Source organism: Microplitis demolitor, chromosome 10 (genome assembly GCF_026212275.2).
Source record: "Microplitis demolitor isolate Queensland-Clemson2020A chromosome 10, iyMicDemo2.1a, whole genome shotgun sequence".
NCBI classification, from domain to species: Eukaryota; Metazoa; Arthropoda; class Insecta; order Hymenoptera; family Braconidae; genus Microplitis; species Microplitis demolitor.
The window spans coordinates 741,073-758,916 of NC_068554.1; the positions used below are offsets into that span (position 1 = coordinate 741,073).

Here is a 17,844-nt window from a genome sequence, read left to right on the forward strand (position 1 = left end):
GAAAAGCAATAGCCAATGGCATTATTGAGTGCGGGATTCCAGAAACTACTCGTAATATTAACGATTCAATAGTAAACCCACCGAACTCTGCTTCATCAGTTCAATTAAAACTTAATTTAGTGTCTACACATACTTTTGAGTAGATTCCACGAAAATAATTTCGTACATTTATTCATATTATTTTCCCCTATTGTTTAAGAAAAAATAAAAAAAAATCTCGGAAAGAGAATACATAACTTTGTTCAAACAATTTATTGATGTATAAGTACGGGCTAAAGTTTTTATGTACATATATGTATATATTTATCGGGCATAGTCAGGTGAGAGAATATGAGCGTGGAGGTCGGGATCGGCGGAGGTTTATCGCGACTCGGCGAAATTTCTTGCTGGAGTCAGGAGTCAGAGTCAGGTGGCATGGCTCTACTCGAGTAGTTTAAGTAGAGGCAGAGACGTAGTGGTAGAGACGGTTTGCTTCATCGTACTCGTGTTCGTGTTCGTGTTCGTGTCGATGAACTTGCACGTATCGGCTCTTTCTCGCTCGAGGCTTCTTGGTATATATAAACTTACACTACTGCCTCATTATTATATATATGTACATGTATATGTGTGTGTATATGTTTACACTGAGAAAACTCTATTGAATGCAAAGCGCGACATTGCACAATGGGAAATGGCAACAGAAAATATACTGACTTATTCACAGGTTTCAATGTAAGTAACTAACGGCTAATGTTGTTATTGTCGTAACAACATATCGAGTCAATGAAAAATATTTAGAGAACTAATTCCATTTTTTTTTTTATTTGAATACTGATTTAAAGCATAAATTATTTTGAAAGAAACTGTTTGAATATATGATTCCTATCCACAGAAAAAATGGAGCTGAAAAAATAATATCTTTTGTGAAAAATTTATCGTATTTTAAAATTTTACTCCGAATGGGTCTGAGGTTTTTAAAAATTACTGGAGAAAAATTTTTTGGCGCGAAAAGTAATTTTTGATTCTTTTTCTGTGTTCAAGATATTAATTGTGTTTACCTGCACATAAAGAGGCATATATATATATATATATATATATATATATATATATATATATATATATATATATATATATATATATATATATATATACCAGGTTAAATATCACTGATGCGTATACGTGAAATTGCAATTAAACTAACGATTTAGTTTCGCCAAAGGGTAGTGAACAACACACACACTACTTCGGGATGCTTGCTCATTCTCAGTTTAAATAGATGTAAAGGAAACTCTGGTCCCTGTACGATACTATAGTTGGTACTTTAATTAAGTAATGCCACGCTGGATAATCAGGACGACCATTCTTGGACCTCAATTTGCCAGCGAATCGGGTAAACAATACCGTCTATATCAACTTCCGAAGATGTTATCATTTAAATAATTATCCTCTTTATTAGGATTATTAGTTATTATAAATATAAGCGGTCTTGTGTAGATGATTTGCTACAAATTATAATAATTGCCTGTCGTGGAGTAATTTAACTTCACAGATTTATGTCTAAATAATACATACAATACATATAAAAATATGAGAACAACTGCGAGCCAATTGTTTATTTCTGTAATAAACATAATCCGTCACGCAAGCACGTTCAATAAATTACGTTACTTCTTTTGAAAAAAGGAAAAAAAACTTGAGGTAAATCCTGGAGATCGTTAGATGAAGACATCATGGTACCATCGTAGTTCTGTGAACTGAAATTTAAAGTACTTTCGAAGCGTTTAAAGGGACAACCTGCAGTCTCACCGAGGCCAAAGTATATTCCAGTAATTTATTTCTATTTCGTATTTTTCTAGTGAATGCATCCAACACAAACAGTAAAGAATCGTGTTGTTGGATTTAACAAAGATAACCGCCTCTTCAGTGGGTCAGTTATCCTTGTGCCTGCTCTACTCGTCTTTATCCTCAGCCTCAGCTCCTTGGATCCGTTAAGTATATACTCAGCTCATTCTTACTTTTTCCCTCTCTTTGTAACTCCAGTGCATGTGCACCTTTACCTGTTTTATTGCAGATTTAATGCAAACAATATTGCGAAACCTGCAGGACCTCCAGGCTGCGGGATTCTTAACTTTACTAGGAAAATATACAATTTTAAAAAATGTTTAGTTGTATTTGACATTTCTAAACAATGCCCCCCTTCATTTTTTAAAAATTAGTCGTAATTTCGTGAGAAAAATTTTTTTAAAATTACTTAGATATCAATGAGGAGTCAAACGAAATTTGAATTTTTAAATTTTGTAGGCTAATTTAGATGCGCTCATGACAATTTAAAGTCATTGAAAATTTTTAAAAAATGAGAGGCTAAGAATTCTAATTACGTTTTGAATATTTATGGACTCGAATGATGAAAATCTTCTGAGGAAGTTCTACTTTTTGTCAAAAGCTAAGAAAATCGCTCTTGTAATAATTAATAAATTCGAGATTTCGTTAGCTGCAGCCCGCCTTAAATTTTGAAAAATTATCTGTCGGGTTTCTGTAACAATACTCGGCTATTAACATAAATGATGAAGAAAAAATCTGAATGAAAATCAACAAGTGCCTCATCGAAACAAAACGATGAAAGCCACTGGGACTGTACGCGTTGGTAAGAGTGGTAAGAGTACAAGTAGTCAGAGCTGGTATATATATATGTATATATATGAAATATATATAATATAGAGTATTGTAAAGTGTAGAGGGTGCAAAGTATAGAGTTGGCCGCAGGAGTCACATCAGCCGGTTTCTTGCCATACGTGCATGCTGCGAGCCTGTGACTGACCGCCTATTTAACGTCCCTTGGAGGGGACTGTCACGTGGTACATCTCCGCGGGCAGTAGGGGGTATTGGGGTAACGGAGAATAAACGAGGTGCCGTTCGTGGAGTTACGATAAACTTCGGCTGGTCTCGGGTTCTGGTTTCTCCCGCGGCCGCTCGGTGTCAGCGTGTGCGCAAACCGGGTGCGCACTAGGCGTGTGCGTTGTCTAGATTCTTTGTGCCATTCCTGGCATACCAAAAACAGAGTAACTCCTCATATTTACGGACCGAATACTGTCTGAATTTTGTGAAAACCGGCCTGCTTATCACATCATCTCGTCTTGTGGTAAGTACCAATCACTCACGCGATTTATTTTTGTTTTAATTTTTAATTATTTACTTTTTTTTTACCAATAAATAACAATAGCAATAAAAGTTTTAATAATAAATTTATTGTGTGTATGTAACGTGAACGTTGTACCGTGGCAGTAAGAGTAACGCGATCACCGATTCCGCCGATACTTTAAATATTTTTTTATTTATTTATTTATTATTCCACTCTTTACTTCCGGTGAGTACATACAAGTGATTCATTATTTTTAAAATAAATATGCTGCTTATTTATTTTAATCATCAGTAGCTCCATTAATAATTTATTTATTTTCATTACTATCATTATTATTATTATTTATTTTTTTTTTTTAGCAAGTGAAGTGTAATTTTGAAAGGTTGTTTGGTTGGTGATCCGTGTGTTTGTTACCCGTAAACCCCGTGGTTGGCCTGCGCGAATAAACCCAACGGCAAGTGAGTAAACCGAGTTCGAGTACCAGCCGGCTCTAAAATCCAGAGTCTAGCTCTGATCCGAAACTCAAATTCACCGTTGCGTTGCCATTTACAACATCACTTATATTTTTAATTATTTTTTAAAATTAGTGTCCTGTATTTGCTGCCGGTGGATTATTCAAAAATGAAATGAACGAATGAATGTTTTCTGGGGTTATCAACATCTCGATGAACGACTGGTGCACAAAGAGCACAGTAAGACACTCGTGATGATGATACTCGCGGTTTTCTTGCTCGCGTCTAGTCTCTAGTCCGTTAGTTGGATAATATATGGTGAATTATTGATCCGGTGGCGTGGTGGAAAACGGCGGCTGTGAGGGAGAGAGACAGACAGACGTTTGTTCGGACGGAGAGAAGAGAGAGTAGAGGGAGTTGTGTTCGAGCCCACACAGAACGTGGGCAGTTGTGCGAGAGGGAGTGAGCGGGTTAGCGCGCGCTCTTGGCCAACAGGGAAAGGGTACGACCAAATACACTCGACAAATACACACTTAGAGAAACTTTAAACACGGGTAACCAGGGCCGATTATTTCTCAAGGGAAATAACACAATTATATTTATTTTTGTGCAAAAGACAAAACAGTACGATACAACTGTCAGATACAAAAACACACTAATCTGTTCTATAAAATATAAGTTTTTTTTTAAAGTGATCCGACGGATAAACGTCGACGTCTTGCTACAAGACGGACAGTGTTTTTTAGCGGTTAAAAAAAAATTTGTTTGTTTTTGTCAATTTGGTGTTTAAATTTTGCGTACTCATGTGCCGATAAAAACGTGACTGATAATGATTTTTAAGATGTGGAGTTTGTGATAGAATGGTATAGAATTTTTAAAAAACCAACTGATAATTAAACGCGACAATTTACTGGTTAATTAAAAGTGAAATACTTTTAGTAATTATCTCTCTAATTATTGAGTGATAAGTGAAGAGTGAGTGTTTTATTATTTTTTTAGACAGATATTTAATTGCTGAATTAGGGTTTTATGATTTAAAGGAAACTTATTTGTATACTTTAGTTCGCGCGCACAAAAAGCAGCTGGGACGCGCGCGTTTTTCGCCGCTCCCCTACGAACTTTTTAACCGTGGCCTCCTATCGCGTCACGCGCAGGAAACCCCAAATTGCCAGCGACTTGGATGGATACTGTGCATTATTTTTGGAGTGAGTTTTATTTTGCATTCCCATTCACATTAATATAAATATAAATATATAAATATCGACGCACGTAAGTCTGACGGTTTTGCTTCGCGTAGGATTTAAACGTAACGAATTTTGTAATACCCATAACAACATCGCCGGCTATTGTGTCATTCAAAAATATTATAAATTTTCTAAATATGTAGATATAGTAAATACTTTGCTTGATATAAATTACGAATTTTAAAGACCGATTGTGCCGTCAAATTTAAAAATAAAAATTTTATTTGCATACAAATAAGATTTTAAAAATTGATTGGACAATTTCTCGTCCGTTATCTTGACAATTGATCAAAAAATAATTCCCCGTTGACTGGCATGTATACATATATGTATTTATGTATATATAAGCGTTACATAAATTCGATCAGCCGTTATCGTCGGTTCTGGCTCCAACAATTGACATACTCAGATATAACATTGAATCTAAAATATAAAACGTGTTACTATTATATATATATATATGTCTATATTTATGTATGTATATATAACTAATTTAATTTATATTTGTACATAATGTCCAAGACACTCACGTGCGGCAGATAAATAACTGCAAATGATCTGTGGGTTAGCATTAAATCTTTGACAACTGTCTCTTGCACTTAGGGATTTATTATTTTTATCAAATATATAATCCTGATTATATTTAATCTGATAAATGCTAGCTAACAAAACAAGTTCAACTTTTTTATTTTGTTTTTTTAATACAGAGGAAAAAATTGTAATTTCTTGGCGCAAGAGAAATTTTGCATTTCGAAATCAAAAAAAAAATTATCTTAAGACTAGAAGAAATTTTTTGTGCCAAATCCTTGACGCAGATAAATTTTCAGTAAAAATTACCCAAAAAGTTTGATACTGTGAGGAGATATGGAAAATATATATTAATATTTTCTATGTACATTGTAAAATATACTACTCGATGCAATTTTACACGGAAAAAAATGAACTATAAATTAAAAAAGACAAGGAGACCCTTTTCTGGGTAAACCTCGTAACTACATTTTTTTATGATTAAAATTATGAGTAAAAAACACTGTAGTACTGACATTGCGTAAAAAAGCTTGAAATTTGAATAATTATAACAGAATGTTCGAGAGACTTGAATTTTAACATTGCCATTAACGCACGTGTAACGTTTTGATGGTAAAAACTATCATTCTAAATAGTAATTCTTTCGTTTAAAACGTCAATAATTACAGGATAAGTATTAATATTTATTGTCTATGCAGGAAAAATTACTATTTGAACTTTAAAAACCGTAACAGACAGAAAATTTACGTCGTGTATTATAAAATTTACTATTTTGAATGTTAAAATTTCCCATATTGACACCCGGATTTCGGGTTATAACTTCAAACCCTAATTTTTAAATTTTATTTTTTTCCATGTACTAACAACAGTAAAAATTTAGTTATTGGCAGATGTCCTTACAGTACCAAACTTTATGGGTAATTTTTACTCAAAAATTCTCTGCGTACTTTTTTCTTTGTATTTACGCATGCATTTTCAACAAATTTTTGAAACTAATTGCTCTATTGATATCGTTATCTTATCTTAGTCGTGTCACGGTAATATGAATATATTTTTTTTTAAGAACCGATTACGCATAATTACAATCGTTAAAAACAACTCAAAAAAATTAAAAACTGATAAATTAATTTGACGTAAATTTTTCGATAAAAAAATATAAAAATGTCTTGAGTGTATTTATTGAATGTACTGATGACACCCCAGAATCGTATCTCACTCGTTGTGACAGTTCTTGAGAGTCATTAAGCCGCCCTTCTTAACGATATAAATAGACTGACGGACTCGACGGTAAGACGAAGAAGACACATTAGCAAAAGCTCTAGCAGATGAAATTATTTTACTTTTTTTCTTTTTATTTTTTATTACATCTCTCCTTTGCGATTCTCCACACCACTTAGACTCTCTTAAGTTTTCCTGCTTTCTCTTTTACTTATAATTCGTTTTATTTAGCTCGTAGTTTACTATTTGCCGTAGACGGTGCCAAAAACGTTGGCTGAAATAAACTCCGTTAGATTTACTCTCTTACATTTTTTATTTTGCCTATTTTCATTTTTATTTTCTCACATTACATGCTATTTTAATTAATACTTCAAACACACACACTCCAAATAATTTATATATTTATTTATTATTATTATTAATATCCATAATATTTATGCGTAATCATGAGCTATCGGAGGATTTATCGTCAAGTTTATTTGAGTGTCCGACCGCCACCCCTTGATATCAATTCAGCATAAAGTAAAAGGGAGAAATACATATATATATATATATATATATATATATATATATATAAATATATATATATATATTTATATGTATATGAGACAAGAGTTGGCAATAAGTTGAGTGGGGTAGAGCAGAAACCAAAGGGGAAAGAGAGGAGCCAGCCAGGTGGCTATCGAGAACCCTCTTTATATTTCTCGGTTGGTATTAGTGAAGTAGAGACCAAGCACGATACGAACTAAACCTAATGTTAAATGTATCTAGAAATACGCGTGTTCCATGCCACGGTTCGCTGATTCTATACAACTAAACTAAACATCAACGCTGACGTAACCTTCATTCGTACTCTTTTTTTATTTTCTCCCTCTCTTGTCCACTAGCATCTCATATCACGTCTATATAAATTACCAGGGCAATTTCACCCTATGAAATCAATGTCAAAGGGTGTAATTGACAATGAAATTAATCGTTAAATAATCTAGAATTTTTTAAAAGCCAGATAAAAAAACTTAAATCTCTTGGTAAAGTTTCCTTTTATCTGTCAGCTTGTCTTGACATATTTTCTGTTTAGTTCTTTGCGTACTTTGCTACCTGCCGACCAGAGACCGTTTTTTGGAATACTAGAGACAGAACATTGAGAGAACCAAAGACTTGATGGTCGTGATAAGAAAACTTTTATTTATTTATTTCTACACTGAGATGTGGAAATTATTGAAGAATACGCTTGCGAGTAATCGGAAATTTTTTTTCTACTTAATGATTGGGTGTATTTATAATTAACTGGAGTGGAACAATTAATTTAACGATGTTTTTGTAATGTTATTGCTAAATAATTACTGTTGGTAATATTTCCTGGGTACATATGTTTAAATCCTATTAAAAACTATTTGTCAACTAATTGCGCAAGTAAAAGTTCTTGAAATTACAAGTATACAGCTGACGAGGGTGATGAGACAAGAGGGGAATAAGATGGACGTATGCTCGTCAACTGGCCTTCAATACGGCCACTTGGTAGACCATTATTATTATTAGAGTTTGCTAGGATGTTATGACCAAGGTCTTGCCTATCATTTGCAATCTTATAAACATTGGCCGAATTTAACTAATCTATTGTTAAACATACTTTTTTATCTATCTCGTTTTTCAAACTTCCACACTGGGATTTATCTGATAAATTTACTCAGAGTTGATAATTAATTTTCTGTTTCGAGATATTATTCAGTTGTGAGGTAGAAAATTCTCAATTTCAAGTAATTTTCAAATAAAGGAGTAAAATTAAATCAAAACGTACCAGAATTTTTTGCACTGAATATAATTCTTTCATTCAAAAAACGGTTTTCCTTGAAATCTTCAAATTTTGTACCAAACATGCATCAGATTTAAATTTTTCTTGATAATTTTTCGTAAGAGAAAAATGCAATTCTAAAAATTTTTTCCTCATTGTATTTTTTGGTTTTTTGTCTTGTTTTTGATCCAGATTACCTCTAAATTGCAGGGTAAATTTTATAAAAAAATAATCCGTGTGCAGAATTTATTATTTAGATATACACATATATAGTGAGATAAATAAATAAAAAGTAAGTTTACTGAAGCGTTGGTTTGTGTCCATATACACAAAGTTTCCTAATATAATCAAGGTAGTCGTAGAACGGGTTTTACAGTTACGAGGTGGCGTTACGAGCAAGATCCAACAGCTAAATGCTATTTCTTATATTATGGTATAGTAACATTGTACAGTTTGTGTATCTTTAAGCATCAAAAGCTTATTCCAGACATCTTCCATCTATAAGAGTCTGGTAATATAAACTGTTACGTCCAACTACTGTACTTATACATACACTATGTTTATATATATATATACATATATACATTACTGTTACATGCTGGTTGTTAACTATTAAACACGCGTTCATGTCGTGTAAATGGAAATTTCACAATACCGATTTACTACTTGGACATTATAACGATTTTATGATTACGGCTAAAGTATTTATTTGAATAAAATTACACTCGCAAAAAATTGCAGGTCTTTTTTTTAAAAAATTAATTCCATTACTGGGAATGTTTAAAAAAAATTAATTTTGAGTAAATGGAAATTTTATTTAAATTACTTATCAGTTTTAATTACGGAATTTTAATATTGCCACCAAATTTAAATTCAATAAAAAAAATAATTTTAGATATTTTCAGATATTGCTCAGACGTAATACAGTTTATTTTTTTTCATATAATCGTGTATCGTTAATATATTTAAACAACATTTAATACAATTAGTATTAATTTAAGTATCGCAAGATTATATCTAGCATTTAATAAGTCTTATCAAGATACTGAATAATTATAAATTTATATTTAGTACTTAAAATATTTACCGATAAAATAAAACGATCTACTTGATTTTACGATCATTCAGCATATGTAATATAATACATATATATATAAATATACATATATATACTACAGTAACAAGTAGAATTAAATTTTTTTAGCCATGCGGTGTATCAGAGATGACCGGTCACGCACTAAACCGCGAAGTTTTTTTTATCCCTCTTTACAAACTTTCTAAGCGACTACATAACCGACCACGTGACTGTCGTATACCGGTAATTTAAAATAAATACCATAACATATATTTATATGTGTTTTTTTAATCTCACTGATACATCAACCGGCAATTAATAAATAAATTGATAAGTAATTAATCACGCGAATTTATTCTGTAGCAATAAAAAAATAAAATAAATAATAACCGTGATTTGATTTATAGAATAAACATTTGTGATAAAATAATGCTGATAATTTTCATCAAGTGTTATTGCTCTAGTAGACTAGATTAGATTAACGAAGTAGTCATTATCGTCTGCCTCATGTCTCTATAAAGCGTGGCTCGCGCGTTCTCTGGTTTGCTACACTACTTGTTCAACGATTTGTTTAATTCCCCTCTACTCATTCACTACAACTACAGACAACCTCTTATGCTCTTGTTCTATTCACTTTAAACTCTCTCCAATGTCCACCCATCCATCTATCCACCCATCTATCCATCTATTTATCTATCTATCTATCGTTCTCGTGTCTTTGCGCCCCTGTTCCATCCCCATTGGCTCTCATCCCAATCTCATGCTACTCGTTCACATATATATCGTCTCTCGCGACTGTATCTGCGGTTTGTTACAACTCAGTGCCGTATAACATCTATTTCCGCGCCATTGCCACTCATCGTATACATCTTCTCATTCATGCTTACACGTGTGCTCTATTCTATTCGGATTTATACCCACCGATCTATGAGTCATCGTCCTTCAACAAATGTATGTGTATTTTAATTCACCTCACGACTCATCATAAACTACATACTTGTTATCTTATAATAATAATGATAATGATAATCATTTTTTTAATATACAAATCAATTTTTTAAAAATTTCTTCCAATAGAAATTGCGCAGTAGATAATTTTATAAAATGATTTAGTGTTATTATAATAAAATAATAAAGAGTGTAGTCTATAGTATAGTCGGGTTAATAAAATGCTTCGAATGAATTTAATCTCCGGACGGCACGGCATGGCTCTTGAGTTTATTCGCCTGGAGGGTAATCCCTGTCCTGGTTGCATTGAATAGTTTTTCATCAGGAATCAGGACCTTGGTTGATATGACTGAGTTGAGCTGAATCAAGCTGCCGTACGATAGATTGTGCGGGCAGTCGCGACTCGATGAGCAAATCTACCGAGAGAATTGACTTTAGTATAGAAGATAAGAGGGACCAGAGGGACAGGAGTAAAGAGTAGTACAGTGTAGTGTACAGTGGATAAGACAGTAGACTGAGAAAGAGCCAGAGTCTGCTAAGGCTTCACTTGTATGTTGGGTTCGGTTAGAGGGCCGTCTAAGTATACCCATGTTATTTCTGGCGGGAGCTGACGCACCGTTTTCTTTCCCTTTACTCTTCAGCCTCTTCCTCCTCCTTCTTCTCTTTCTTCACTTCATATTTTTTTATTTTTTTTTTTGCTACGTTAAATTAATACTCCAACTCAACAAAATAGAATCAGCCCAGGAGGTAAAGTCAAAAAAATTTCGGAGTCACAGGAATTTTTTTTTAAATTTACTCCGGTATTTTGATATCAACTCCGAATGGGATTTAAATAAAGTCCGCGGCTAAAAAAAACTTCGGATTTCCTGAAAAAAAATGATAAAATATAAAAAATTCTATTTTTTATGACGCAGTGATAAATTTTCTTATTTCCACAACATGCTGCTGCAATAATTTATTAAAAAACGTTTTTTTTCTTTTTTAAATTTATCGTTACCTTCCGTACAATTGTGTTGACTCATGTTGATTTAGTTTCTCCGTTCTCTTCTTCTTGGTCTCTAAGCTCGACGTTTGCCAAGGACAAACACAAGTGACTGAACAGTAGTTCTCGTTCTTTTACTTTTTTTTTTACTTAAAAAAAAAAATAACGATAGACAAAATTCACCTGTTACTTAACACAATAAGTAATTACTGAACTCGATAATTAATTATTTGTGATAAAAAAAATAATTAGTCAACTAGATTATTAAATCTTGACAATTACAATGATAATAACTTGAACTTTCTTTATACTTTAATCTAACGTCGTTAAATATTTATTATTAATTACTCGAAACATTATTTCACTGATGAGTAATCAGTATCATTAAGATAATTAATGTCTCATAATTTTTTTTCAATTTTTTTCCATTCGTTATTAAATATTTTATTATCTCATTCAATAAATAAATTTAAATTACCACAAGTACTTTTTTTTGAGCTGTATAAAAAAAGTATAAGCTGTTTAAATTGAGGGAACATAATAGAGAGCGCAATAGCCATAAAAAACGTATGTATGGTAATAATATAAATAGTAAAAAAATGAAATAAAAAAGAGAAGAGTAGAGTGGATATGTATAAATGTAAGTGAGGAGTGTAGAATAACTGGAAGAAGCATCACCGGGAAAGAACACGCCAGCAAATCGGGTAGGGTGGGACAGAGTGGGAGAAAGCTTGCTCTTAAGTTATGAATAATTCATCCTGAAGAACCAACTTGTGTGTTATGTGGATAGGAGTCGGTTGGTCCCGAGTAAAGTCTCTACCACGCCTCGCGTGATCCACAAGTTCGACACTCCGTGTTGTATGTGAACGAATATTACCTTCACATATGTGGATGTGTGTATACTATACACATTAATTTTTTTATTTATATACGCATTTATTGATGTAACTCACAACTTGCTCCTATCTTTATTTACTTGTTTGTTATTCTTACGGCTTACATACACACAATCTTTGCTGTAATACGTCCACGTGCGTGGTTACAGGGACACGCATCACCAGTTGACTCTTCTTCCCTTTCATTGCCCTCGTGACCTCATCAAACACTTTTTTTTATTTTTTTGTTACCATCCAGCTGAAGGCTTGTGTATTCAGGTTTTTTAGCTGCCGATTGTTGACTTTTTTTGTAAATTTTAAAAATAAATCATCCAGAAAAAGTAAGAGTTCGTTCAAAAAAAATTGAGCTCAGAATTTAAGTATTTAATGAGCTCTCTGATCATTTTTTTTGACAGATTTTTGTAAAATTTTTTTTTCATGATATATTTTTATTATTAGTGTGTATTTGTCGGATGGGTGAATGAGTGAGAGTAAATAGTTAATAATTTAAGTGATATGATATAATTGTGATGTCATGATAAGGCCGGTGTAGACAAAAGGACGTCATTTTGTCGTACTCGCACTTGTCGTACTCGTTTGGATGCATCATGCATTCGAACGGTAGGTGCGGTAGCAGACGCTTAAACTGGACAGTTCGTTCACCTCTATTCATATATATATACATATATATTTGTTGCTATTGCGGAGTAGTTTTAATGTTCAGCTCAAGCAACGTCACGGCATATCTATTTTCCTGTATAATCTATAAATCCATTTTAGAGTGCGAGAAATTTTAATAAAAATTATTTTAAAATAATGCAGAGCAAGCTCGTTATAAGCAACCTCTATCACAATTTTCGGACGCTAGAATTTTTTTTTCGTCTGAGAAAATTTTGGTTTTCATTCTGTGCAGCAGAAAATTTACTGGGGTAAGAAAAAATTTTTTACCTCAAAAAATTTTTTTTGTGTGCAAATATAAACTAGTTTACTATCGAAGTAACTGGAGAATTAGATAATAAAATAAGTAAAAGGTGTTTTGTGTGTTGCCGTTTGCAATAATGCCAATAGCAAATCAATATTTATTAGTATCTTTGTTTCCTGCAGTTGTCGTCTGCATTACTCTGATATTGAGCATTTGATCCTGCCGGGTGCAGTCGAAACCTCGATCGGATTGGACTGTTGAACATCCGGTAACGTCCAATGAAATATTGTCTTGTCCAGGTGACGTTTGATGCATCATATGTACTCATAGAATATACATTTGTATATTTAACGATACATATATGCCGTAAAATCGTTTACGAATGGACGAAATATAAAATCACCTGTCATTTTATTTTCATATATTTCGCGTTCTCTGTACTCGAGTTTAAAAACTTTTTTAATTTCACTGAAAATTTATTGAAATAATGTTTCAAAAAGTTCAGCATCGTGTACATTACTAATTTAATTTATTACATATATGTGAATAATTAAACCACGATAACTGGAAATGAACCCAAGTTGAATAATAATTTTTTTAAATTTTTTTAAAATTAACATTTTGCGCAGTTGGAGTTTTTGTTGTGAAGGAAGTACAAAAGTTCAGAATGCATATTGTTGTTGTTATTTAGTGGAGGCAGTATTATATATCAGGTGAATAAAATAAGGGACAGTAAGAAAGGAGAGATTGGGAGTGTGGTAACAACAAGGGCATAGAAGGACTGAAAGAGGTGAAGATATGGAGAATGGGGGAGGTAGATGGGAAGTTAAGGATGAAGAACAAGGAGGAATAAGAATATAATAAGAAAAGACAGAAAGAAGTACCTTCCGTGGGGCAATGTGCCATTCCAGGCATTCGATTTGGTATTTTTCTTTGTGTATCGCAAATAGTTGGAATTGTTTTGCGAGCTGGGCATTGATATATCGTCCCGCGGGTCCTTTGAACCGGCTCCGAATTATCGTTTGCCCAAGCACATGGAACCCTTTGTACCGGTCAATTTACCGAGAACTCTAGCTTCCCACCCCCACTCCAGCTCTTTTACTTTTACTTTTTTTTTCAAAACTCCTTTTAGTCTCAACTCATTTTTTTATTTCGTTTTACTTTTTTAAATCAACTTTATTCTCTTTATCTTCTCCTGAGCTGGATTTTGTCTGTAAAGTACAAGACTTTTCTTTAGTCTCTACAAAGATCTCGAATGGAAAAAAAAAGTAACCTAAAATAGATGAATATCAGAGAGTATTTTTTTTACAATTCATTTACTTGATTGAGTTAACTCTCAATAAAATTACCGCTGATTGATTTAATTCCTGGTATTTATTCAAATCCAATAACCAAAATGTAAAAACTCTTTCACTTAATTGACGTCTATCAATATTTATTTGTTGCTAGAAATTCTACCGTAAAAATCAATGTCACTCGATAGTTAATTGAATTTTGATTGAAGTTAATTTCAGAAAATTTATTTACAGACTATTTTAAATTTTTCCCGCCGATTGTTTGCGTAGGTTTTAATAATCCCCAGACTTTTAGCTACCTGGTTTGTCTGTAGTTGTCAGAGTATTATCTTTCCTCGTCGAAAAGTGCCCAAGGGCATTAACAATAGGGTAATGCGGGATGCTGAATTCCCTGTAATCCGCTAAAGATCCAATGACATAACAGACTGTAGTTTTGACGTAAATTTTCTAACCTAATTTTTGCATGGAATCCTTGTTTACTCGGAAAATTTTTCCCGCCCAATATGTCTGTAGATGATATAAATATCACATATAAGTAATTAAATCGGGAAGTAATTAAAATAATTATCATAATAAGTTTTAGTTGATAAATATTTAAAAATAATTTTGTACCCGGGCTTATGTTCTTGGAAGTAATGAAAATAACGGAAACTCGGGCGATGGAAGTCTCGGTGAGTCTTGTGAGCTAAATTACGATCGGTCAAGCAAACCGAGCACGCGAGATCGTTTATCAACTGCGTGTTGGACTTGACTCTACTCGTGACGTCGGGAGAAGCTTCCCAGGTACATTTCCATGAAATCCCGAGTGTAAATCGGCTGATTCATGTGAAATGCATTAGGATACTGCTGAAATATAAATATAATACTAAAGAAGATTCAATCTACGCGATAATTAAATACTTTGCCGTGTAATTAGTCGATGTCTTTATTAATTTTTTTTTATTTTTTTAAAATATTAATTCACATATTTTACTTATAAATTTATGGCGTTATTACTCCAATTGAATAAGCTATTGAGAAATCACGTATACTTTTATGTATGACGACACACTTAATGTTGATATATAGTCTCTTTTTTTTTTATTTTTTTTTTTTTTTTTTTATACGGAACCTGGAGATATTGTGCGGTAGCATAATATTTATATTTATATAGGATTCAATATAGTATGTCCTTCGTTTTGTTCTTCCCGCAGTTTATGTATATATATATATATATATATATATGTTTATATATACAGGCCCGTTATTCAACTCCGGTTTTATGCCAATGCGTGGTTAGAAAAGGTGTTGCAGTTTGTGTGTGACACAACGAGTAGATCCCGCTGCGATTTTAATTTATTCGCGATTATGTAGTAATGACAACCAAGTATATTGCTTTATTTTTAAAAACCCTAGCTCAGCATATTCATAAATTTATATTTGTTTAGTGTCGATTTTATTTATTACTTTTAATTCAAATTATGGTTGGCAATAAAGTATTCAATTTTCAATGGAAAATTTCCATGGTCCCTCGATTTTCGTTTGAGCAGGAAAAATTTCAGTGACTTGTTCCATGTATATTTGTCCGGTTCAAACAGAAAACATAAAAATCCAGCAGAATGTTATCCTTCAAAATGTACTCTACTTAAACTTTTGGTGAAAATTTTAAATAATAATTTGAACCTGAAATTTTTCGCGCCAAAAATAGGAATCAAATTTTGTATTATTTTATAGTCTTTGTTTTCTTCAGTGCAAGAAAATTTATTATTTTTTAATAAATTTACAAAAAACAAAGTTTCAGAATGAACTTGGACTTTGATTGTGATAAAACGTGACTACTCTTGATTCACAACTTTTGTTAAAATGAATCCCTATTTATATATATATATATATATATTTATGTTTTATTTTATTATCATCATCGTACTGATAGTAATAATCAATTTGCTCAGTACAAATATATACATGTGTACTTATTATAATATAATTTATAACAACAATAATAATAATAATAATAAAAATAATAAACACAAAGCATATGTGAAAGCATTGTCACTTGTACGTGCTGACAATACTCTTTGGCATGTCTTTTAGATAGTAGAGTACTTGGTACTTGCGTTTGTTCAAGGATGGCTTTAGAGCGATTTTAGTTTGCTCGTTTGCTTAGTCAACGAGTAGACTCGGATAACATGCTGATAATGAAACAGTCGATTGTAATAACGTCTCTTTGACTATATACACATATACATGTACATATACAATATAAACAAATCTATTGTTTTGTTGTTTTTCCAAGTTTCGTGACAATTGCATCGTACTTTATGTTCTGTTTGTTTAATATTTATTATAAACTTAAAAAAAAAATACAAATAAAATCAGTAATGACTAATTTAATCCATATATTTATTTATTTTGACTAATTTTTTTTTCTTCATAATTAAAAAAAAATATAAAAGTTTAAATTAAAATTCTTAGACATAAAATTATTATTATTATTATTATTATTATTATTATTATTATTATTTATAAAAATTTCTAAAAACTTAAATAATTTTTTTAATAAAAAAAAAAATCTTATCTATGCGATTGATTAGATTAATTTATAATCATACGCTATCATTTAATCAGATTGAAGTAAATTTTATTTATAAATTTTACGTCACTTCTCATTTGAATTAAAAAAAAAAAAAGTTCATATGTAGATACATAAATTACAGTTTTATTTTTTTTTTTTCTATTTAAAAAGACATTAAGATAACAAATGGCTTTACATAATAATTTAAAACAATTAGTTGACTAATTTTTTTTAGTTATTTATTTATTTTTCTTTATCATTAATCATTAAGTTGAAGTAAAGTAAACATTAAAAGCTCATTTGAGTCAGCGTGAAGTCATACTTTTTAGTTTATTAAAATTTTGGATCAGCTTAGGCGTAAATATACACGAAGAGAAAAAGAAAATAATTAATGAATAAAAATAGAGATAAAAAAAAATGAACAGTACATAGTGTGTTAATAGTTGTTTTTGGGTACTCTATCTTTAGAAGCTACATATCATGGCGCTTTTCTCTTCTCCCCCTTGGAACCCCCCGGCCCAGTGCTACTGTATATGTACGTACAGTTCTTTTGGAGCCGGCATACAAACTGAGTTATTTCACGGTTAAAATAGTCGAGTATTATCTCTTTACTCTTTCTTTCTTTCTTTCGTAGCCAATGGCACCACACCATGTACTTGTTTCTGTCGAAAAATAAAAAAATTTTAAAAATACCTTCCGCGATAAAATAAAAAATTCACATAGAAAAAATAGCTGTCGACATTTTACTTTTGTTTTATTTATGCTTTAGTTTTATTATCCTAGACATTTACTACAGTATAATTAACAACTTTAAGCTGATTGGTCATTTAATAACTCAACA

General features: G+C 31.8%; 1 protein-coding gene across 8 annotated transcripts in view; it reads left to right on the forward strand.

Annotated features, from left to right (window-relative positions):
* Window positions 1-2,996: 2,996 nt before the first annotated feature.
* Window positions 2,997-17,844, forward strand: part of LOC103571711 (protein scalloped) — a 63,357-nt gene continuing 48,509 nt past the window's right edge. For 3 of the 8 annotated variants that reach the window (XM_008549969.3, XM_008549965.3, XM_008549970.3), the window contains exon 1: window positions 3,999-4,775. Coding sequence is in view for 1 of the 8 variants with exons in the window: in XM_008549970.3 (XP_008548192.1) it covers window positions 4,751-4,775 (25 nt within the window). In the remaining 7 variants the exon portion in view is untranslated. Of the gene's footprint in view, window positions 3,119-3,261; window positions 3,344-3,998; window positions 4,776-17,844 lie in introns of those variants that run through there. The other 5 variants (XM_008549971.3, XM_008549964.3, XM_053742232.1 and 2 more) reach the window with 4 other exon arrangements.